This window comes from Aspergillus uvarum (genome assembly GCF_003184745.1).
Source record: "Aspergillus uvarum CBS 121591 unplaced genomic scaffold BO82scaffold_8, whole genome shotgun sequence".
Lineage (NCBI taxonomy): Eukaryota > Fungi > Ascomycota > Eurotiomycetes > Eurotiales > Aspergillaceae > Aspergillus > Aspergillus uvarum.
Window position 1 is genome coordinate 478,587 of NW_020291305.1, and position 23,000 is coordinate 501,586.

The 23,000-nt window shown below is 52.2% G+C and overlaps 7 protein-coding genes across 7 annotated transcripts; 6 read left to right on the forward strand and 1 right to left on the reverse strand.

Annotated features, from left to right (window-relative positions):
- The first annotated feature begins 90 nt into the window (after positions 1-90).
- On the forward strand, positions 91-4,433 carry ncr1 (sphingolipid transporter NCR1). Its single transcript, XM_025630592.1, has 2 exons — positions 91-474; positions 539-4,433. The coding sequence occupies exons 1-2, from the start codon at positions 202-204 to the stop codon at positions 4,139-4,141; spliced, it is 3,876 nt and encodes a 1,291-aa protein (XP_025495314.1). The 5' UTR covers positions 91-201; the 3' UTR covers positions 4,142-4,433.
- A 1-nt stretch (position 4,434) lies between these two features.
- On the reverse strand, positions 4,435-5,105 carry BO82DRAFT_425696 (uncharacterized protein). The gene has a single exon (XM_025640337.1). The coding sequence runs from the start codon at positions 5,024-5,026 to the stop codon at positions 4,463-4,465; it is 564 nt and encodes a 187-aa protein (XP_025495315.1). The 5' UTR covers positions 5,027-5,105; the 3' UTR covers positions 4,435-4,462.
- Positions 5,106-6,115: 1,010 nt separating this feature from the next.
- BO82DRAFT_381128 (putative importin beta-4 subunit) lies at positions 6,116-10,115 on the forward strand. Its single transcript, XM_025637819.1, has 4 exons — positions 6,116-6,414; positions 6,484-8,812; positions 9,039-9,775; positions 9,829-10,115. The coding sequence occupies exons 1-4, from the start codon at positions 6,369-6,371 to the stop codon at positions 10,002-10,004; spliced, it is 3,288 nt and encodes a 1,095-aa protein (XP_025495316.1). The 5' UTR covers positions 6,116-6,368; the 3' UTR covers positions 10,005-10,115.
- Positions 10,116-12,551: 2,436 nt separating this feature from the next.
- Positions 12,552-14,552, forward strand: BO82DRAFT_371982 (acyl-CoA oxidase; the record flags this gene model as incomplete). The annotated part of the gene is made up of 9 exons (XM_025637298.1): positions 12,552-12,678; positions 12,723-12,921; positions 12,978-13,097; positions 13,147-13,302; positions 13,348-13,722; positions 13,756-13,867; positions 13,920-13,974; positions 14,033-14,200; positions 14,257-14,552. The coding sequence occupies 9 exons, from the start codon at positions 12,552-12,554 to the stop codon at positions 14,550-14,552; spliced, it is 1,608 nt and encodes a 535-aa protein (XP_025495317.1).
- A 1,440-nt stretch (positions 14,553-15,992) lies between these two features.
- BO82DRAFT_199579 (uncharacterized protein) lies at positions 15,993-18,028 on the forward strand. The gene has a single exon (XM_025630593.1). It carries the CDS (start codon positions 16,097-16,099, stop codon positions 17,807-17,809), a length of 1,713 nt encoding a protein of 570 aa, XP_025495318.1. The 5' UTR covers positions 15,993-16,096; the 3' UTR covers positions 17,810-18,028.
- BO82DRAFT_351463 (PLP-dependent cysteine synthase family protein) lies at positions 17,946-19,415 on the forward strand. Its single transcript, XM_025634428.1, has one exon. The coding sequence runs from the start codon at positions 18,248-18,250 to the stop codon at positions 19,190-19,192; it is 945 nt and encodes a 314-aa protein (XP_025495319.1). The 5' UTR covers positions 17,946-18,247; the 3' UTR covers positions 19,193-19,415.
- A 242-nt stretch (positions 19,416-19,657) lies between these two features.
- BO82DRAFT_275883 (putative C6 transcription factor) lies at positions 19,658-22,068 on the forward strand (the record flags this gene model as incomplete). Its single annotated transcript, XM_025631130.1, has 6 exons — positions 19,658-19,756; positions 19,806-19,918; positions 19,991-20,098; positions 20,167-20,791; positions 20,934-21,691; positions 21,810-22,068. 6 exons carry the CDS (start codon positions 19,658-19,660, stop codon positions 22,066-22,068), a joined length of 1,962 nt encoding a protein of 653 aa, XP_025495320.1.
- Positions 22,069-23,000: the final 932 nt, after the last annotated feature.

Here is a 23,000-nt window from a genome sequence, read left to right on the forward strand (position 1 = left end):
TTCCGAAGCTCCCCTGCTTGCTTGCTTGCTTGCTCTGTTCCTCCGCACCTTATTTACAACTCACCCTCGCCCCATTCCCCCCCATCGCCCTGTCGACTCGTCATCCCTCTTCGCATCAATTCCATTCAGTATCTCTCTTATGCCATCATTCACTCAACCTCCTTTGTCTGACTAGCTACAACCTATCTTCCCTCAGGAGCAATGCGGGGATACCGCTTGATCCCCATCCTCGCGGGTCTTGGCGCTCTCCTACCCCAGACTCACGCCCAGGACAGCTCCGGCTACACCGATATCCACGAGCCCGGCCGCTGCGCCCTTCGCGGGCATTGCGGCAAGAAATCATTCTTTGGCGGAGAGCTCCCTTGTCCCGACAATGGGCGTGCCAAACAGCCCGAAGCGGCGGTGAGGAAGAAGCTGGTCGACCTGTGCGGTAGCAAGTGGCAGGATGGGCCCGTGTGTTGTGAGGATGAACAGGTATGTCATGCCACCCGATTCTGCCCGCCATCACAGGAACATCCCCGATGACTTGGGCCATTAGATCGACGCGCTTTCGAAGAACCTCAAACTCGCCGAAGGAATCATCGCCTCATGTCCCGCCTGCAAGGAGAACTTCTTCAACATCTTCTGTACTTTTACCTGCTCACCCGACCAGTCTCTCTTCGTCAACGTCACACAGATTGAGCAGAATAGCTCGGGCAAGAAGCTGGTCACGGAGATCGACAATGTCTGGTCGGAGGAATACCAGAGTGGCTTCTACGACAGCTGCAAGAACGTAAAGAACGGCGCCTCAGGTGGCAAGGCCATTGACTTCATCGGAGGAGGAGCCAAGGACTATCCCCATTTCATGAAGTTTCTGGGAGATAAGAAGCTGCTGGGAAGCCCCTTCCAGATCAACTTCAAGACGGAGCCGGCGGGCTCGGACCCCCAGGGCATGGAAGCCTTGCCGATCAAGCCCAAAGCATGCAATGACCCCGACGAGGCCTTCCGCTGCTCCTGCGTTGATTGTCCAGATGTCTGTCCGGAACTGCCTGCCGTCAAGACAGATCGATACTGTCACGTCGGCCTGCTACCGTGCTTGTCCTTCGCAGTAATCCTCATCTACTCGGTCTTCCTATTGACCGTCGTCGCCGCGTCGAGCTACTTCACCTATCGGGAGCGGCGGTACCGCAAGCCTGAGCGGGCTAGGCTTCTGCAGGATCCTTCCCCTAGCGACGATGAGGATGAAGGCGACATTGTGCGAGCAGGCGGCTACGTTGAACAGCCTAACGGTGTCTACAAGCTCAACTCTGCTCTGGACCGAATGTTTAATCGGATCGGTGGTGCCTGCGCTCGGTTTCCGGCAATTACTATCATGACCAGTACTATATTGGTTGGAGTTTTGAGCCTAGGATGGCTGCGGTTCGCCGTCGAAACTGATCCGGTGCGCCTGTGGGTGAGTCCGACCTCGGCGGCCGCGCAGGAGAAAGCCTATTTCGATGAGCACTTTGGACCATTTTACCGAGCCGAGCAAGCTTTCCTAGTCAATGAGACCGGACCAGTGCTGAGCTACGATACGCTCAGCTGGTGGTTTGGTGTAGAGCTGAGGGTGCACCGAACATTGTCCCAAGGGCGAGGACTCCTTCTCGACGATGTTTGCTTCAAGCCTACTGGCGATGCTTGTGTGGTCCAGTCTCTGACCGGCTATTTTGATTCCTCGTTGTCGAACCTAGACCCCGACACCTGGCAAGAACGACTCCAGCATTGTACCGAGTCCCCTGGAGATGTAAGCTGTTTGCCCGCCTTCGGGCAGCCTTTAAGACCCGAAATGATCCTTGGTGGATATGAAAAGACCGGCAACGTGCTCGACGCACAGGCGTTGTTCACAACATGGGTAGTGAATAACTATGCGCAAGGGACAGAAGAGGAAGCAAACGCCATCGACTGGGAAGAAACCATCCAGCAGATTCTGCGAGTCGTACAAGAAGAGGCCGAAGACCGCGGTCTCCGTGTGTCTTTCAACACAGAAATCAGCGTCGAGCAAGAATTAAACAAGTCCAGCAACACGGATGCGAAGATCGTGGTCATCAGCTATATCATCATGTTCATCTACGCGTCCCTGGCCTTGGGATCGGTCACGGTGACCTGGAAGTCGCTGCTCACGAACCCGGCTAACGCTCTGGTGCAATCTAAGTTTACCCTTGGTATTGTGGGTATCATCATCGTTCTGATGTCCGTCTCTGCTTCGGTTGGACTGTTCTCCGCGGCAGGCATCAAGGTCACATTGATCATCGCGGAGGTCATCCCGTTCCTTGTATTGGCCGTCGGCGTGGACAATATCTTCCTGATCGTTCACGAATTTGAAAGGATCAACCTTAGCCATCCGGACGAAGAGATCGACGAGCGAATCGCTCGTGCAGTTGGCCGCATCGGCCCCAGTATCTTCCTCTCCGCTGCAACGGAGACGATTGCCTTTGCTCTGGGCGTCTTCGTTGGAATGCCGGCTGTCAAGAACTTCGCAGTTTATGCGGCAGGAGCCGTCTTCATCAATGCCGTCTTGCAGGTTACCATGTTCATCTCGGTTCTAGCACTCAATCAAAGACGCGTCGAAAGTTTACGCGCCGATTGCTTCCCGTGCCTGACAGTCCGCAAGGCCCATTCTGGGATGTCTGAAGACCAGGTACTGGATGAGCACGATGGAGAAAGTATATTGCAATCATTCATTCGCCAGGTCTATGCTACTTTCTTGCTAGAGCGCAAGGTCAAAGTCTTCGTGGTGATTACATTCTTAGGCCTTCTGACGGCTGGTATCGCTTTGGTTCCCGAGGTCGCCCTCGGCCTGGACCAGCGCATCGCTCTTCCTAGCGACTCCTACCTGGTGAAGTACTTTGACGACCTGGACGCTTACTTTGGAAGTGGACCACCAGTGTACTTTGTGACAAGGAATGTCAACGTCACCGAACGTCGTCATCAACAACAATTGTGTGGACGGTTCACGACCTGTGAAGAGTTCTCCTTGCCATTTGTCCTGGAACAGGAATCCAAGCGTCCGAATGTTTCTTACATCTCCGGATCAACTGCGAGCTGGATTGATGACTTTTTCTACTGGTTGAACCCGCAAGACGACTGCTGCAAGGAGGACGGCGAAGTGTGTTTTGAGGACAGGACTCCGGCATGGAATATATCTCTTTATGGCATGCCCACAGGGCAGGAGTTCATGCACTATGCTGAGAAATGGATTCAAGCTCCGACGGACGCTTCTTGCCCTCTCGGAGGCAAAGCCCCCTACAGCAATGCGCTCGTCCTCGATCCGAAACGGATCATGACTAATGCCACTCATTTCAGAACAACCCACACCCCTCTCCGAAGCCAAGATGACTTCATCAAGTCTTACATCTCAGCCCGCCGCATCGCTGACGGTCTCTCCAAGGAGCATGATATTGACGTTTTCCCCTACTCAAAAACCTATATCTACTTCGACCAGTATGTGTCAATCATCCGGCTGACTGGGACCTTGCTTGGTTGCGCAATTGCTATCATTTTCAGCCTCACTTCTGCCTTACTTGGCTCCGTGGCTACTGGAGCGGTGGTAACGACCACTGTGGTCATGATCATGATCGACATCATCGGGGCGATGGCAGTCGCCGGCGTATCTCTCAACGCTGTCTCCTTGGTCAACCTGATCATCTGCGTGGGCATTGCGGTCGAGTTCTGTGCACATATCGCTCGTGCATTCATGTTCCCCTCGCGGGCTATCTTGGAGAAGGTGCCGACCAAGTTCCGGGGCAAGGATGCGAGGGCATGGACAGCTCTAGTCAATGTCGGCGGAAGTGTTTTCAGCGGGATCACAGTGACTAAGCTCCTCGGTGTCTGTGTCCTGGCTTTCACCCGAAGCAAGATCTTCGAGATCTACTATTTCCGGGTGTGGCTGGCACTGGTCCTGTTTGCGGCCACTCATGCTCTCGTGTTCTTGCCGGTGGCCCTCAGTTACTTTGGTGGGGAAGGTACGTCAGAATTGACACATTACTGTACTAAAAACTCATTGCTGACGATATATGCAGGATATGCTGATCCTGGAGCTGACGGGGGCCTCGAGGAGAATCTGGCTGCGCGGGGCTACCGTTCCCTGCTGGTCGATGATGATTACGACTCTGATGAATACTAAATGTAGTACGGGAAGCTACAGGGTTTGGATGAACACCTACTGTTGTGGGTGATCTATAATGCCCAATGGACAAGATGATTTATTGCAACTCATGTCACGCATAGTGGTCTGAAATACCGTTTCATATTCTCATGTTTTTCTTTTTTTCTTTTTTTTTTCTTTTTCTATTATTGCAATGTGCGGGCCGGGAGTTTTATGGTTGTCGTTCAAGGATTCTGATTTTCGAGTACATTTGCACTGTGTATCTGGTAGCAATCTACAACTAGACCTGCAGCTTTTGCCGCTGTCCCTAGTCAGCGTTCCTACCTGATTTATGCAATTTCAAACACTCCCTGGGCCCCCACCCATGAGACGAAGCGACCGACGAGGGTTGGCTATCCGGATTTTGTATTTGATATAATCGAGCTGAGCCTCAATCACAGGCATATCCGAGTTCCAACTCAGCACCGTCTCGGCCTCGAAGGTTGTCGATACTGGCGCGTCACAACACCCGTCTTCCTCTGGTAGGCCCTTCTGTGTAAAGACGACCTCATCACCCATCTGCAGGGCCCCGTAGATGCCCTGGGTTCCTGGCCGTTCCCTCACGGACTGATCCCACAGATGCCGCTCGATCTCGGCCAGGTCCTTCCAACCATCGGACCGCTTATCTTCCTCCTCTGGGGCCTCGATGATCGTCAGCACGAAGCATCGGCCTCTGCCCTCCATTTCGACGGTGACCATCCGGTACAGGTCTTGGAATGCTTCGCGCGTCCGACCCAGAGGGTCTTTGACGGTGTAGCCCTCGCCCGCGGAAAAGACGGTCCGGAGCTTCTCGAGCCACTGCTCCTGCTTGAGTTTCAGCATCGCGGCGGCGGGCAACATTCTTGCTACTTCTCCTGCTAACATGGCAAATCACGGGGGTTTGTTAATGCGTGAGGATGTGTGTTGGGTATTGTGGTAATCGGGGTTGTGGGGGATGATGGAGTGAGGTGGACTAACTACTACTCGATTGGGTGCTTTTATAGTTCTCGATGAGTGCGGAGACGAGGCTTGCTTTGCTATCTAGCTTTGCTTGGGATTATGAAGCTTTCTTGGAAGCCATTGTGAAGAGGGGAGAATTCCGCTGTGCGTGCTTGATGCATTCAAAGGAAGGTTGCATTTTATTGAATGGTACTTTCCAGGCTCTTCTTAAATGTGAGGTGAGGTGATCTATGGTGTGTCTCTGTTAGGGTGGAGTCTGGCATCCTTGTTCATCTGCGGTCAGGTACCGATGATAATGGTTATCGAGAGATGTGTTCGGGTTACCCGCCGGTTTAGTTTTGTTTGCTTTGTCCAGTGAATCGGAATGTATTGTGTAGGCTAGAATTAATCATATGGCACAGAATCCGAGAGGTTGCGTCGATTGCCTGGGGAGGTAGTTTACAGGTAGTAATAAGTCAACTACTCAGTACTATCGAGATCTCGCCGTCTTAGGTGTTCATGCAGCAAATTAGCAGGTAAGTAGACTGGATCAATCAAATTGGGCAGCAGGGGGGTTCTTTGCCTCTTGCCCATCGGATCGTTGCCGACCATGATATCAAGTCGAGGCGAATGCATGCAGCCTTCCGTAGTTCCATGTGGAATCGGATGCATCTTGCATGTACTCCGTCCTGTTGAATTTTTTTATGTAGATCAACTTAATGTTGTTACTGTTGTTATGAGCACAAACAGTGGAGTTCGGGCACCGACCCAAAGCAGTAACCATGCTTACCATGCTTACCATTACCACAAGAAAACATACTTCTGGGGTGTGGTAAGTTACCCGGCCGCCTCACCAAAACCGAGTGTTACAGACCGCTAGCCCGGAAGGGGCTAAATGCGCACCGCTGAACGAACTCTTCAATTTCCCCCCACCCATAATTTTTTTTTTTTTCTCCCTCTGCTTCTCTCCGCCCATTTATTGCCAATTTTTCCCCTCCATCTCCTTTTTTTTTTTTCTTCTCTCTCTTCTCTTTTCTTCCACTCTCCTCCCTCTTCCTTCTTCATCCTTCTCCCTCTCCCTCTTCTCCCTCCCTCTTTTCCTTGTTGTGTGTCTCTCTTTCCTGTTTGTGCCATCTTTGTTTTTGTGATACCCTACGAGTTGTCCAGCTTGTGTAGCCGGCTCTCGTCAAACTCGTCAGTTCCTCTCTGAAAAGAAGGATCTGCTCTTTTACCCCTCCGTGGGATCTTTGAAACCATTTCATCTTCACAGAAGTTTGTTACACACATCATGGATCAGCAACGATTCTTGCAACAACTTCAGATTGTCCTGAATCGTGAGTTCTCCCTTGCCACTGCTACAGTCACGGTTGTCGTGAACGGAGAAGACTAACTGTCCTGTGTAGCCTCGCAGGGCAACGTTAAGGAGGCTACCGGCATCCTCCAGCGCGAATTCTACAAGCAGCCCGACTCCCTGGTCTTCCTGATTCAGATCGCCACCAGCCACGAGGATGCCAACTTGAGACAGTTGGCTGCCGTCGAGGCCCGGTCTCTAGTGGTCAAGCACTGGGTTGCTGTTCAGGCCAACCAGAAGCCCCAGATCCGTGAGCAGCTGCTGCGCTCTGCTCTCGGTGAGGCCTCTTCGTTGGTCCGCCACTCCGTCGCTCGCGTTATCTCTGCCATCGCCAAGATTGACTTGAACGATGGCGAGTGGGCCGAGCTGCCCAACTTCCTGCTGCAGGCTGCTAGCAGCGGCAACAAGGAGGAGCGTGCCGTCGGTGTCTACATCCTGTTGACCATTCTGGAGACTCTGGGTGACGCGTTCGAGGAGAAATTCGAGGACCTGTTCAACCTCTTCAGCAAGACCATCAGTGACCCTGAGAGCTCGGAGGTCCGGATCAACACCCTCATGGCTCTGAGCAAGCTCGCTATGTACCTGGACTCCGAGGAGAACATGGGCCCTGTCCGCGCTTTCCAGAACCTGCTGCCCTCCATGGTGGCTGTCCTCAAGGATGCCATTGATAAGGAGCAGGATGACGAGGTCATGCAAGCGTTCGAGGTCTTCCAGACTCTGCTCGGCTGCGATCCTGCTCTCATGACTGTTCACCTGAAGGACCTCGTTGTCTTCATGAACGAGATCGGCTCCAACACTGAGGCTGATGAGGACACCCGTACTCAGGCCATCAGCTTTCTGATGCAGTGCATCCAGTACCGCAAGCTGAAGGTTCAGGGCATGCGCATCGGTGAGCAGCTCACCCGCAGCGCCCTCCAGATCGTCACTGAGCTCGGTGACGCTTCCGCCCTGGATGACGACATCACCCCTGCTCGGTCCGCCCTCGGTCTGTTGGACATGCTCGCCCAGAGCCTTCCCCCTAGCCAGGTCGTCGTTCCCCTGCTCCAGTCCCTTGGCCAGTACTTCAACAACACCAACCCCGACTACCGTCGCGCTGGTATCATGGCTCTCGGCATGGTTGTTGAGGGTGCTCCCGACTTCATCAGCACTCAGATGAAGGAGATCTTCCCCATGGTCCTTCAGCTCCTGGCTGATCCCGAGCCCAAGGTTCGCCAGGCTACCCTCCACGCTGTTGCTCGTCTCGCCGACGATCTGGCCGAGGACCTGAGCCAGGAGCACGAGAGATTGATGCCTCTGCTCTTCAAGAACTTGGCTAGCGCCATGCAGGAGTACAAGGGTGAGGAGGATGGGCCTACCATCGACATCATGAAGGCTGGTATCAGCGCCATTGATGCCGTCGTTGACGGTCTCGATGAGAAGGATGTTGCTCCGTACCAGAACGAGTTGGTTCCTATCCTCCACAAGCTCTTCAAGCACCCCGACTTCAGAATCAAGGGTCTTGCTGCCGGTGCTCTCGGCTCTTTGGCCTCTTCTGCTGGTGACTCCTTCCTGTCCTTCTTCGATGAGTCCATGCACCTCCTTCAAGAGTATGCCACCGTCAAGGACAGCGAGGAAGAGCTCGATCTTCGCGCCAGCGTTACCGACGCTATGGGTGAGATGGCCGCTGCTGCTGGTCCTGAGCGCTACCAGCCCTATGTTGAGCCCCTCATGCGTGCTACCGAGGAGGCTCTCCACCTTGGTCACTCCCGTCTCAAGGAGAGCACCTACATCTTCTGGGGTGCCATGTCCAAGGTCTACGCCGAGCACTTCTCTCCTTTCCTCGACGGTGTTGTCAAGGGTCTGTTCGCTTGCATTGAGCAGGACGAGACTGATCTCGATGTCTCCCTGGGCGAAGCCGCTAAGGATCTCGTCGGCCAGGAGGTGACCATCGGTGGCCGCAAGGTCCGTGTTGCCAGCGCTGATGATGATGATGAGCCCGTCGGTGAAGATGGTGAGATCGAGGATGTTGATGTCGATGAGGACGAGGATGCTTGGGATGACATCACTGCCACCACTCCCCTCTCTTTGGAGAAGGAGATCGCCGTCGAAGTCATTGGTGACCTTGTCACCCACACCAAGGCCGCGTACCTCCCCTTCTTCGAGAAGACTATCGAGATGGTTCTCCCTCTCGCTGAGCACCCTTATGAGGGTGTCCGCAAGAGCACCATTAGCACTCTCCACCGCTCCTACGCTATGCTGTACTGCATTGCTGAGGAGAGCGGCCAGATGGAGAAGTGGAAGCCTGGTCTTCCCCTTCAGGTTGAGCCTGCTCGCGAGGTGCAGAAGTTCGGTGAAATCCTCATGACCTGCACTATCAAGATGTGGACTGAGGAAGATGACCGGTACGTATACATGATTTTTCGTTTTCTCTCTGCACGCAAAGATCCTGTCCGCAAATGCGGGTCAATTTATATGATGATCACCTCGTTTACCCAGCTCACTCAGACACACAAAAGTTGTGCATGCTGTCAACCACGATTTACTCACAACCTTCTGATATTTTGATTCTCTCGCTGCTTCCATCACTTCATTTTCTGGGTACCACAGTTTCTAACCAGATAATCTTAGGGCTACCGTCGCCGACATCAACCGCAACATGGCTGAGAACCTCCGCTACTGCGGTCCCGCTCTCATCGCTAACGAGACCACCCTGCACAACGTCATCACCATGATCACTGATATCATCACCAAGAAGCACCCTTGCCAGCTCGAGTTCGGTCCCGAGGAGGAGACCCTCGAGGCCGGTGAGGAGACTTCTGAGTTCGACTGGGTCGTTGTTGACACTGGTCTTGACGTTGTCTCTGGTCTGGCTGCTGCTCTCGGCGCAACCTTCGCTGAGCTCTGGAAGGTCTTCGAGAAGATCATCATCCGCTACGCCGGTAGCTCCGAGGCTCTCGAGCGTGCCACCGCTGTCGGTGTCCTCGCTGAGTGCATCAACGGCATGGGTGCTGCTGTGACCCAGTTCACCCCTGCTTTCTTGAAGCTTCTCGTCCACCGTCTTGGCGATGAGGATCCCCAGACTCGCTCCAACGCTGCCTACGCCGTTGGTCGCCTCATCGAGCACTCCAACGCCAACGACCAGATCGTCAAGGAGATCCCCACCATTCTCTCCCGTCTCGAGCAGTGTCTTCACATGAACGCTTCTCGTCTCCAGGACAACGCCACCGGATGTCTGTCCCGCATGATCCTCAAGCACCGTGAGAGCGTCCCTATCAAGGATGTCCTTCCCGTCCTCGTCTCCATCCTTCCTCTCAAGAACGACTACGAGGAGAACGACCCCCTGTTCCGCATGATCTGCCAAATGTGTAAGTACTTGTCAGGACACATACCCCTTGCACAGTTGCTAACTTCACAACAGACAAGTGGGAGGACCCCACCGTCCGCGAGCTTACTCCTCAGTTCCTGCCCATCTTCCAGGCCGTCCTCTCTGACCCCGATCAGCTTGAGGAGGAGCGCCGGGCCGAGGTCATCGAACTCGTCAAGTGGCTCAACCAGATGCAGCCTGGTTCCGCCCCTTGGGCCGAGCAGTTGTAAAATTGCTGGTTGAGTGACGTGACGACAAAAAGTTTGATGAACCACCCAAAAAAAACATACCCCTTTACTTAATGGATAGACTGGGTCTCTTGAGACACAAACAAAAAAGGGACGACATGATGGATGATGCTAGAAGATACCCCAGGGTCTGGACTGCGGCCTTGTACGAATGCACCTTTTGATAAGATAGATCTGATCGCTTTGGATATGACGAATCATGACTCACAAAAGTCGGATTGTAAATATATTTATTTTTTTTTCTTCTCTACCTCTACTTTTTTGATGCGTAGTTGCATTGCCGATGGCTCGTATGTCTTTTTGATGGGCCGCAGTAGCTTTTCTGGTGTATCAATTTCTGTCTGAGGCGAGCGGGATGTCGTCTCAGTACATGGAACGGATGGATTCATAGCCGAACGGTATCTCTTTGGACATGATCTTTGTAGGATAAGTCCTCCAGTTTGTGCTGACGTGAGAGGCAACAACCAGTACTCGTGTATTAGACACCTTGGTCTCAATAAGTAGTTATTCACCCTTGAATTCTCAGGCCACTACACTCTTGCCGTACTTATGAGAGTGCTCCTTCTGCGGATATATATCCTCTTCCTCGACCGTTCAACCGGGCCGTTCCCTATCCGGAGAGGTAGCAACCGACAGCCCCCCGATCTTACTCCACGTGTACACCCTCATCGGAGCCTGGCATTGGCACCAGGGGCTACATCACTTGGACATGTAACATCTACCCCTCGTCTGCCGGGCCGAAGGGAGGATTGAGGATCGTTATTAGGGAGGTCAGAGTGCGCGTCACGTGATCCAGACCGGCACCTCATGGCCAGGAGCTTCACAAGCGGGGCGATAGCTGGGCTTAGGCGTATGTGCTTCGAAGGCACGGAAGACTTTATTCGCTCGTTGATCAGGGTGTTACGATGGCTTCTGTGGGCATTTTTCTGTGGGACTGGGCCCCTGGGCTTGCGGTCCCTTGTCTATCGAAGTACGGACTGGACGCGTGCTTTTCTACTCGGTCTGTGGGCTCCGTGAGACGTCTCGGCTGCCTAGTGCACCACATGGTTAACCGCCTTGGGGTAGTGTCAATTGATGCCGGTGTTTCGACTCTTTGATAGCTCTGAGGTTTCCATGATGATCGAGTACGAGATCTTAAGCGATGGCGAAGAATCGATAGAGAAGGTAGAAGATAAGTCCAGAAAATGGGAGAAATACAGGGGGGAACAGGAAACCTGGAGGACAGGCGTGGTGCTCGATGGGAAAGGAAGTGGAGTAGTCGAGTAGTTGACTTGGATGGATGTATCTGTGTCAAGGAGGCGACTTGCTTGTTTAGATGACCGAGATGAATGGGTTGCTTGTGGGTGTTTGCGTTGCATTTGGACTGCAATGATCCTGTTTGCTCGCGGACTCCATTGATCCTATTTTCAAGGCCCATGATACTCACGGCTGGAAGTGTCTTGTTTGTCCAAGAAGTTCGGAAGTTTCTTGATTTGCAGACAAACCTCGATATTGGTGTTCCTACCATGGAATATAGACAAGGCCACGGCGCGGTCGTAGATCGGCAGTAATCAGTTTATGGTTCGGGGCTTTGAGCCGAGAGCTTCTTCGAATTAGCCCGGGTCCGGTGGATGTTCTCCAGGAAACAGAGTTCATGCGCCTTCGTCTTGTTAGCGGAGTTGAACTAGCAGGATAATCTGCAGGTTGCTATTGCCTCCGGCAAGAAAGCACTGCTTACTCGCTGGCAAATCCCCCCTCAAGCTTTCGGGACCTTTCACAATCGGTGCGATGATGTAGCTCTGATGGTAGAAAGTGGGCTGCATTTCCATCGCGTGAGATCCTTGGCGTACGTTAGTCCTGACCATATGGCATGTCACGCTGCGTTGCGTGAGTATTACCATGGGTCCGGGATGTGAAACTATAGTAGTAGTCGCTCGTTATGGCAATATGCTAACCATGGTCTGTTACGCCAATCCAGATCTTCGAGGTCAATACAGAGTATGAGGCCAATTGAGCCATAGATTGTGTAGCAGATTATCGAAGCCGGACGAGAACAAACAGCTGTATGCGTCAGACATGATATGTAGAAGCCTTGGCGTGAATTTAAATGCCAGTCGGTAGACCAGTTTAAAGACGGCTTAAACAGAAAGATTATTACCAAAGCTTGATATGTGTCCAGGTTCGGCTGTATATTGTTTCTTATTCCAGATATACATTATTGAAAACAAGTAAGCTTTTCCTAATCCTTGATTAGAAGGAAGGTTTCCTAATCTTGTCGGAGTACAGCCTGGATCCGAAAACCCAAAAAACCTAAACCGGCATGGTTGAGTTTAGCCGAGATTCTGAAGTATAATGCTTCATTCGGCAAAGCCTTCTGTGCTTTGGAGATGCTGTTACAGTTTAGCTGGCAACCAGCTGGTGGTATAGGTCGTCTGTAAGGCAAATTTCACGACGCAGGGTTGCATAACCGCGTACAAATAGTACGTTACATCCCTTGGAAGTCAAGGTCAAGTGTGCTTATTTCGAATTCAGAGGATGGAGCGCTTTACCATGCAGCCATTATCAACTATTGATCTTCTCTCAACTGAGCTCTTTCAGCTCCATTACAAGAATGCCCCACGGAAAGAACGTCTGGAGCTTTCTTACCTGCGAGCCAGGGCCATTGCCAAACATTGGGGTCAGCCAAACCCAAACGTAAGCTTCCAGGTTAATGTGGTCTAGCATTGACCTTGGACGACGTCGTTCGTGTTTCACCAAAGTCCCAGCGTGCTCACATGGATGGTATCATCGTACGGGATCCGGTCGCGCACATCAATCTGAGCATACAGTATAACCTCGTCGTGGGCACTCTCGCCACCTATGTGAAGAAAAGACCGGATCTGGAGCCTCTTATCAGGGAGTTTCTTGAGTTTGATATATGGTAAGCCTTGGAAAACAATTGTGTAAAACTCTTGCTCAAGTATGTCTTGTCTGCAGTGGGGCTTTCATGCTGAACGAAGTTGGTCATAGGTGTGATGCAAGAAATCTGGAGACTACTGCCTCATGGAACTCTGACGGCGGGTTTATTTTGAACACCCCGAACCGGAACGCGGCCAAGTATGTGAAAAATGGCAACAACGGAAAATGCGAATGCTAAGAAGAGCAGGTTCATGCCACCATCCATGCCGATGGCGGGAATTCCTCGAGTTGCGCTGGTCATGGCACGCCTTCTCGTCGAAGGAGAAGATCGAGGGATTCGACCCTTCGTGGTTCCCATCAACGACGGTTATCGGATGTGCCAAGGTGTCAAGTCATGGCAAGTGTCCATCAAGTGCCTAGAGGCTTAACCATTGTCTAATTTCTTCAGGCTCCTTCCGCCAATAGGCTGCGGCGAAATGCTCGATCATAGCCTGACGACCTTTGATAATGTGCGTCTGAAAGCAAGTGCTATGCTTGGAGACCTGGCCAAGCCTGGAAACCTGCGTGCTCAATTCCTGTTCGCTATTGGCCAGCTCCGGCTTGGATCCCTGGCCCTGAGTCTATGGACTATCCCTTTCTTGAAATGTGCTGCGTTTATTGCAGGAAAGTACAGCCAACAGCGTACGGTCCAGGAGGGTGTTAAGGGGGACAGGGTCCCGATTCTCAACTTCAGGACTCAGCAGCTGCCGATCGCGCGTGCCTTGGCCCACGTTGCCGTCATGGAACCGCTAGTGGAGTGGGTAGTGTCCCAGCAGAACAATTAGTCCCTCAGCATTATGTCTAGCCATGCACTCAGTGCGGCGCTCAAGTCCCTGTTCGTATTCAATGGACAAGAAAGCCTCAGTGCTTTAGTCGAGAGAAGTGGTGCGCAGGCGATGTTTCCCGAGAATCAGATGGCAAACGTGGAGGTACGCTGTTGTGACTGCTCGATTGCCGGGCCGTTATATTGACATAGGTCAGTCTCTGACACGATGTACAAGCATTGCAGAAGGAGAGCTTCTAGTTCTTTGCATCCGTAAGTCACGTTTGACCTATTGAACCATTGGGTATGACCCCATCTGAGCTATTATTAGGTCATGCCACAGAGATCCTACTCGAACGTTGTGAGATCCCCGAAGCAGAAAACCCCACGTCATTGTTGGCTAAGCATGAGAGCGGTCTCATTGCTGAGTTACGGGAGCTGCTCGAAACCTTCAAGGGTCACAGAAGTCCTGAGTACAATAAGTTCATCCTGCCTCGATGTCGACCAATGATGCTGGCAATCGGACAGCGCATGGCTTTTGAGATTGCTGCTAAGCGGGGGGGATTGACGGTGACTTGTTGGCCATGTATGAGTCGGAAGCGGTGAGAAGCGACTCCAGCTGGTACGTGGAGTGTTTGGAGCTGAGCAGAGCTGCCCAGTATGAAATGGAGAGTACAGCATGCGATGCTGTCATGTCACAACTTAACAGGCATCTCGATGATCTCGGCATTGAGCCGTACTGCACGGCTCCGATGCCGTCGGGCGCCAAGTGGGACGACTTCATCAATGTCGCTCGCACATTCACTGCGAAGGCGGACGGGAGGGCAGCAGTCTTCCACCCGAGGCTTTAGGAAATAGGAGTCAGTGTAGAATATAGAAAATGTAATCTCTCACTTAGACAGATATGACAAATATGAAAATGCAGGGGAGATGTAGATTAGTAGAAACTGACATGGCTGTTGTATGGTTGTTGTTGACGCTACTCTGTAGACCGCACGAAGAAAGAAGGCTTGGCGGACGGCCTGACAGCCTGACAGCCTGAGGATCGTGACCCACGTATGACGTTGATGGCTGGGCCCGACCGTTGGTCGCTCTCTCTCTCTCCCCAACTCTTCGTTCCCTTCCATACTTATTCGCCCTTCTCTGTTCCTGATCCCTTATTCTCCAACCAGCCTATCCCCAAAGTTTCCTGTTGCAATCTAGCTTGAACCAAACCACACTCGATACTTCCATTAGACATCGCCCACAATGAGCGTCGGATCCTTCTATTCTCCCGTCAACTTCACACTCCCCTCCTCCAGCTCGGGGTCTTCGATCAGGAAACCCATCAAGACAGTATCCAAGCCTTGCTTTGGCTGTGATTGTGGTGACGAGGAATGCGACTGCTGTATCTGCACCGTGATGTGGTATGCTGTTTCAACCCAGAGGATTACGACTGGAATATGTAACTAACAGACACATAGAACTAGCGTTTACACTTATCCCGCTATTGCACAAGCACTAGTATATACTGCTGCGCCACGAATACTCCTAGCATAGCGACCGACCTCCTTTTTTCAACGGATAGCAACACAACTATTTGTCCGGTCTTTCGAATCTGTGTGTGGTGTTCTCGTGTGTATGGGTAACAGATCGACGTTTGATGACATGATGCTTTTCCCCCTGTCTGAATATCCCTTCATTGATTGCTCAACATAGCGTTTATCTGTTTTCATTTTCTGAATCAAAGACTTCTTTTTTCTCAATAGTTCCAGTCTCGTTCTCTTCTATAATGGAGCCACGGCCCAGCAGTTCCCATATTCGCTGACAGGACAGAAACGATGAGGGAGAAGATCAGGTCGAGCCACCACATAATTGGGTGTCGAAGTAAGTATCAACGCTGGTGAGGCCAGCACCGCCACAGCACGTTGGCCAGCACCTCAAGGCAGGTATCGGTGACCACCGCAAACACTGGGGCCTAAAGATAGCAACAACCTGAGGTCATTGACTGCTATTGGGTGAAAGGTCAGATGTAACCTCATGGCTGATGCGCCTCAAAGTCAAGCCACACATAAGCGCTTGGGGGTCAAGTATGGCGAGCTACGCGAAGCTAACGGCAGGCTAACCGGGCCAGCGTCTCGGCTACTGCACCTCTCCAGGTATAAATCCAGTCCAGCACTATCAACCCTTGCTAGCTTTGCATCTTAAGGGGAATTGGCCCCTGTCACGAGCGAAGATATTTGGGGAGAGTCATGTACCGACAGGGGTACAGCCTCACACGCTACATTTTCGTTACCCCTCAGCCGAAGTCAGCTCTCAGGATGGTTGAAGCCGAGCGAAGGTGCTATATAAGCGACAACATGGCTATACTGATCGGTATAATCTGTAGCCAATTTTCGAGGCCTAGCATTCAGCAATGTCGACTTGGTTCCCTTTTGCTGTTACCCACGTGAGGGGTTATTCCGGGAACAAGAATCCTGTTCGTGATGACCAGACAAAGTCTCGCTTGCCATCAGAGACTCGGATTGATCTGGTCGTCAACGCCCCTCGAGAATCATTTGACGGACCACAAGGAGATCCTACAGCCGCAACCCCGACACGCAGGGGTCATTCAAATCCAATCAACGATCAAAGATGGCAGAATCGCGTAAAGCAAGGGACCGGTCGTTCTCACAAAACGCCTGAAATGCCAACTGAGCCGCATAGTACTTTCTACCAGAGTCAGGAGTCCTATGGCCTGCCATCCCCGAATGACAGCATCAGTGAAGAGGGAGAAACCCTAGTGCCCTCAGATTCAGAGTACGACTCCGATACAGAGGAACCCGATGTGATTCAAGTGAAACATCTCAGTCAGGATGTGATTATCAAAAAAATGATTGAAGCACTAAGCAAAAAGTGTGACGATCAGCCCGGGTATGTGTACACGTTCTATAATCCAGATCCAGAGCCCGGAACCAGCAACATTGTGAAGGTCGGCCAAGCGATCGATCCCGAAAAACGAGGAGAGCAACACAAAAGCCGTTGCGAGCGCACAAACTGGAAATTGAACCATGCCGGCTCCTTCAGAGGGTACCAATGTGTGGAGCGACTGGTCTTGATCGAACTACACAACCTGCAATCTGACGATGTCTGCAGGTGTGGAACGAGGCACAGAGAGTACTTCAAGGCTGACGAAACAGATGCGTCTGCACTCATTAAATCTTGGCAGACATGGCTGCAAACGTATGAGCCATATACCAGTACAGGGGTGTTGAAGACTGTCTGGAAAGACCGACTGGACTTGTTCGGAAGCCAGCCTTCGAAGCTTTTCTTGTGCAAAACGTGCGAGACCAACCGGACCGTTACATCAGACTCGCAGTCAATAGACTGTTGTATTCGAGCAGGATGGGAAGCATGGGCCAATCCAACATCGGCGACTTACAAATATCAATCCGTCCTTGCTCTAATCAAGGACACTCGCGCATCCCACTCCTTGACAAAGCCCGCCAGATGCCTTTTGGCAATCATCTGTCTGAGGCTTCTCATTCCCGCCATATTACATCACTTTCCACTCATGCCAGCATCGTCAAACGCAATATTCAAGGCGTATGCACTATCATTGTCGCTCGGAGTAGTCTTTGACCTTGGCGTCTCTGCTATATTGCTCCTTTGGATATCATTTGTGCCGAACCGCGAGATAGCCCGGATTGAAGGGACCGAAGCATCCAAGTCCCCTCGCAAAGAGAGTAAAGCCAGAGCAGACTCAGTCAAGGAGTCATGCACTACCCCGACTAAGTCTCACAGGAAGAAAGCCGCGGACAAAACCCCGCCGTCGACTCCAAAGAGAACCGATACCAAGACACCTAAGTCTTCTCCAACTCCTCGCGAAGGGAGGGAAGTCAGAGTGAGGCCAGGTCAAGAGCCATCCGTTACTCCGACCAAATCTTCTAAGACCAAAAGTGTTGGCAGAAGATCGAAAAAGGTATCGGATAGTCCTCCAACAATTGGGAATGAGACAACAGCCACCAATGTCAGCAGTAACATGACACCTCTGCACCAGTCGGCAACGACTTGGCCTATAGATACCTCGACTCCCCCTGCACTTGTCAAGGTGCTTGAGCGCTCATTTGACTCCAATCCAGTCAGGTAGGGGGCAACATATCGGCCGTGCCATACTGCATTTTTTGTGAATGCCGTTTCATGAACAAGAACTCAGTATATGTATAAGCTTGTACAGTACAGGGTCCATTTGATGACCTATATCTTCTACTGTTTTCTGTTTTGGGGTGGAATTATCTGCAGCTGTTTGTGATGACTTTTCCGCGGTTAGTCTTGGCATGACTCTTTCTTGGCTTGTCTCCGCACACTCATTCTCATGTTCGATTCGAGGGTCGAGACCCTCGCGTTTCCTTATTTAGCGCTCTTATTGATTAACAAGTGGAACAAACTCGGGTATACATCGGCGTGACTCATTCTGATCCATCTACAAGTACGAGCTTGTTTTATTGGAATCTATGGCCTCGACCACTAGAAGTTTCCCAATCCTCAGCCAACACACTTCAGTATCCGTACTGCAAGAGCAAGCACCATGGCCGTCGCACCCGCAACCTCCAGTATAGACCTGATCGGCAACACGCCGGTAATCCGCCTCCGCAAAGTCGTTCCCGACAACCATGCCGACGTCTTCCTCAAAATCGAAACCGGCAATCCTACCGGTTCGCACAAAGATCGAATGGCGCGGTCGATGATCGAGGAGGCCGAGCGCCGCGGAGACCTCCGACCCGGAATGACCGTGGTCGAGGCCACGGGAGGGAGCACCGGCTCCGCGCTCGCCTTCATCTGCGCCGTCAAGGGTTACAAGTTCCTCGTGGTCTCGTCCGACGCCTTCGCCAAGGAAAAGATCCGGACGATGCGTGCCCTAGGCGCAGAGGTCGAGCTCATCCATAGTCCCTCAGGCCAGATCACGCCCGATCTGGTCCCATCCATGATGCGGCGCGCACAAGAGATCGCCGACACCGGCGATAACTACTTCTACACGAACCAGGCCACCAACCACGACGCTCTGATCGGGTACGAGGGCATCGGCAGAGAGTTACTTCAGCAGTTTCCCAACGGCATCGATGCCTTCTGCGGCGCTGTGGGCGGAGCGGGCATGGCGATGGCCGTCTCCAAGGTCTTGAAGGCCCAATGGCCCCGGACGCGCGTGGTCGTGCTGGAGCCGGCGTCTTCTCCCGTCATCACCGAAGGTCGCGCTGGCACGCACCAGGTGGATGGGATTGGGCTCGGGTACATGCCCGCGCACTTGGATCGGGAGCTCTATGATGAGGCGCGCGGCATCCCGGAGAAAGACGCCCGTGCGATGTGTCGGCGTCTTGCGAGAGAAGAGGGTTTGTTGGTGGGCACGTCGACGGGGTTGAATGTTGTCGCTGCTATTGCACTAGCTAAAGAGCTGGGGCCGGGCAAGACGGTCGTCACGGTCGCTTGTGATACTGGGTTTAAGTACATGAGTGGCAGTCTTTTCGCCGACGATTAGGCATCGAGTGACCGCAATGACACTTCTGGACGAAAAATTGGCTCGGGGGTCTGAACATCTGAGACTTAGAAAACGCTGGCGGGGGCTAGGAGCTGCAGGGATAGAATAGCACAGTGCTATTGCGGGTAAGTGGGCTGTTCGTACACTTTTCTTTGTCTTTAGCCTGGCCCTGTTTATCTTAATAATTATTTGAATCATTCCCAAAAGGTTTCGTATGGCTTTGAGTACAATCCATATACATTGAGGTTCTTTTTATGGCCGAGCCCTCAAGTTGCGGTCCGCTTACAAAGCACACAAGGCAGCGAAAACTTGCCACGAGGAGATTTGTCAGCGGCAACCGTCGGAAGTCCCTGTTTCCTCATCCGATCTTCTGTGGTTGTGCAACCTTTTCTTCTAGCATATCAGACCTCTATAGATTGCAACAACACTTATAGGCTGCTTCAAGTATTCAAAACATCTTGCTAAATGTATCCTTCGCCGACTTCGGCAGAGAAGTCTGACGAGGAAACTCGGAGGCCTAGGAAACGTATCGCGAGGGCCTGCGACTCGTGCTTCAAAAGAAAGGTCTGCCTCGCCACCTGGACTGCACTCTCTGGTCTCTGACACCCTGTAGATCAAATGTGACGGCGCACAGCCGCAATGTAACTGGTGTAGTCATCATGACATTCCGTGCACGTTTGAAAGGGTGACCGTGAGGAAGCGGAAGATCGCCAAACCTGTAAGGGGGTATGCATGGCCACCGAATCCACAAGAAACCCATTTGAGCCGCGGAAACCTAATCAATCGTAGGAATGCTAGTCCGGGAGAGTCATCAGATCTTGCCGAGCGAATTGAGCGGATAGAGAAGCTCCTGGGCAGCAAGTTGATGAAAGAATCGGGTTCGTTTGACCGAACAAAGCCTCTGTTGTCTTCGTGGACTAATGTCAAGCAGCCCTTGCCGTAAGAGACGACAGTTTTCAGATTCGTGCACCAAGCAGTGCTCCAGACTTATCCTCTGACGCGTCACCTACGCCTTACAAGCAGAACTCGGGCTCGTCATCGGTGGCTCTGCACTTTGCAGGGCGCGAGCTCGGGGTGTTCAATCTGTTCACCGGTATTCCCTTATTGCTACCTGAGGGACGGCAATGGGTTCAGGCAAAGACGGGCCAGAATGTCTCATTCAGCAGGCTAGTCAGTTCTGTTAAGACCCCGTGGGAACGACAGAGAGCGTTCAACTACGATGCTCTGATGATGACCTCCACCACAGAGAACGCATTCGAGCTCCCAGAACGGCACATTGTCGAGAGCTACTTCAACATGTTCTCCACGTCGCTGATGCGGCTGATCTTCCCGGTCTTGGATCCGGTTCTGTACATGGAAACCATTAATGCAGCATACGAGCAGCCACATGGCCAAATCTCACATGAGAGGGCAAGCGTTCGAGCTTCTATCTTTGCATTCGTGGCTTTTGCAAGTCTCATACCAACCCCTGAGTATGAACTACAAAGAGAGTTGGCTCCCATAGATAACGAGGCTTATATTGTCAAAGCGCAGTATTTCGTGCCTCAGATTTTGCAAGAAACCAGTTCTCTGGAAGGACTGCAAGTGATTACTATGCTGGTAAGTCCATGCCTTCGGGACTGTGCATTCTGCTTCTCCCATCATCTACCCAAGCAAGCGATGCTGTCAATGTGTCTCTCGCTGTTATTTGCTGCTTATAAAGGAGACAAGGAAGTGCATAAAGTTTGCTAACCATACGTAGGCAGTGTACGAGCTTGTGACCGGTAACCTACAATCCGCAAACTACTACGGCGGGCTGGCCGCTCGCATGATCTTCATACTTGGCGGTCATACGGCCTTCTGCTATTCGCCCGAATACCTGGCGTCACTACCGGACGAGACCAGCGTGCGCACCCAGCAGCACATCCGGCGCATCTTCTGGCTCTGCTACACGTTCGAGAAGGACGTCTCGCTGCGGACGGGGCAGCCGCAGACCTTCAGCGACGACAACTGCGACCTGACCTTGCCCCCCAACTACATGGACGTCCTACATGCGCACGGCGTCGATTGCATGCAGCCTATCCGCAAGACGGACGAGGATCCGCTCTATCCGGTGGACATCCGGCTCAGCATCATCAAGTCGCGGGCGTACAGCACGCTGTACTCGTTCCGGGCGCTCAAGAAGACGGACGCGGAGCTCCTGAAGGAGATCCGCGAGCTGGACGACGAGCTCGAGCGCTGGCGGCTCTCGATCCCGCAGCAGTGGCGCCCCACGCTCTCCTTCTCCCAGGAAACCCCAGACCCGGACGCCAACATGCACAAGGTGATGCTGCGGCTGAACTACCACCTGTGCATGACCATCATCCACCAGGCCAGCAGCCGCTGCCAGTCCTGGACGAAGGACCAGTTTGGCATCATGGACGGCGTGAACTCCAGTTTGGCCCTCTCGGTGGAAGCGAGCCGCTCCACCTTGCTGTATCTCCAGGCGTCGGAACATGTTCTGGTCGCGGGTATATTCTGGTTAGTTAGACCCCTTCCCCCACCCACTCAGCCAATCCACCCGGCCTTTCTTTCCCCCTGTCTCTTCTACTTCTCCAGTCAGCATTCGGCGCTAAAAGCAATCCCTAACCCCCAACAGGACCCTCATCTTCTACCCCATGTCCGCCCTCCTCGCCATCTTCTGCAACATCCTCCAGAACCCCACCGACCCGCAGGCCACTAAGGACCTGGGCCTCCTCAAGACAGCCAAGGGCATGATGGAGCGGATCTTCCTGCGCCAGCCCGCCTCCGTCAACGAGATCGTGCACATCAAGATGGTGGCCGACTTCGTCACGGAGCTGTATCGACTCGCCAGCTGCGCGATCGAGAAGGCCTGGAATGAGCGGGCCGCTGCGTAATTTCTTAATTTTCTTTTCTCTTCTTTGTTTTGCTTCTTATCTCTTGAAGATATTTCTGTTAGAGGGGTACGGCGTGAGGCGCTGGTTTGCGCGGGTAGGAGTTTCATTACTGCTTTACTTCACGAGTGTTGTTTTATTGGGGTCTGTTGTCTAGAGGGTGCTTGTATAGACATTAGGTAGATGTATAGGAAGGGAGACTAGCGATTCAAATGGGTTCAGCTATATAAGGGGTGGAGAAACAGTGAGAGAGGCAAGCGAACAAAAACATTCATGCTTCAATTAGGGCATGACACTTTGCGATCATTAGATATACGCTGCTACAAGAAGCGACAAGAGACCTATTACAAACTACGGAAGGAGACAAGATTTCATATGCAAGATTTCATATTCATTGGAGCTATAATCACCATATGCTGTAGCAAGGGATCCTGGAAACTGGGACAAGTCAGCGATGCGATCCAAGAAACTTGAACGACAGTAATGGCTGAAATTTAGGCAAGACAAGCTTTTGAAAGCTTATTTTCAGAAGAATGCGAATGAAGGATGCGTGAATTGTAATCAAAAAGTACCAAGTACTCTCAGATGGGGTTGAAACATAAATAGACGCAAATCATCATAGTAGGATTGAGGATGCGGGTGGGTGTTCTGGTAGAACTTACCATTAATGCTGTCAACAAAAAACAACGGTTTGAAATTGTTCATTTGATTGCATTGCTGCAGTAGGCCATCATAAAACCTTGACCGAGGAGGTATCATGAAGAATCACGGCGGGAGAAAAAATGAGGAGGAATTTAAAGGCGCGGGATTAGTGCGACACGTGATTAAACGAGGAACAATGACGGCCCGGGGTTGATGTGGGTAGCTCCGCTCAGCGCGGAGGAGCAGGTCGCGCTGGCCGGCATAACCTGAAGTTCTCGGTGGAACTTTGTGGC

Coding starts and splice junctions, on each gene's coding strand:
- BO82DRAFT_351463 (XM_025634428.1), top strand. CDS start 18,248: ATGGCCGTCGCACCCGCAACCTCCAGTATAGACCTGATCGGCAACACG.
- ncr1 (XM_025630592.1), top strand. CDS start 202: ATGCGGGGATACCGCTTGATCCCCATCCTCGCGGGTCTTGGCGCTCTC. Junction 475..538: donor TGTGTTGTGAGGATGAACAG/GTATGTCATGCC, acceptor TTGGGCCATTAG/ATCGACGCGCTTTCGAAGAA.
- BO82DRAFT_381128 (XM_025637819.1), top strand. CDS start 6,369: ATGGATCAGCAACGATTCTTGCAACAACTTCAGATTGTCCTGAATC. Junction 6,415..6,483: donor ACTTCAGATTGTCCTGAATC/GTGAGTTCTCCC, acceptor TGTCCTGTGTAG/CCTCGCAGGGCAACGTTAAG. Junction 9,776..9,828: donor CCGCATGATCTGCCAAATGT/GTAAGTACTTGT, acceptor ACTTCACAACAG/ACAAGTGGGAGGACCCCACC.
- BO82DRAFT_199579 (XM_025630593.1), top strand. CDS start 16,097: ATGTCGACTTGGTTCCCTTTTGCTGTTACCCACGTGAGGGGTTATTCC.
- BO82DRAFT_425696 (XM_025640337.1), bottom strand. CDS start 5,026: ATGTTAGCAGGAGAAGTAGCAAGAATGTTGCCCGCCGCCGCGATGCTG.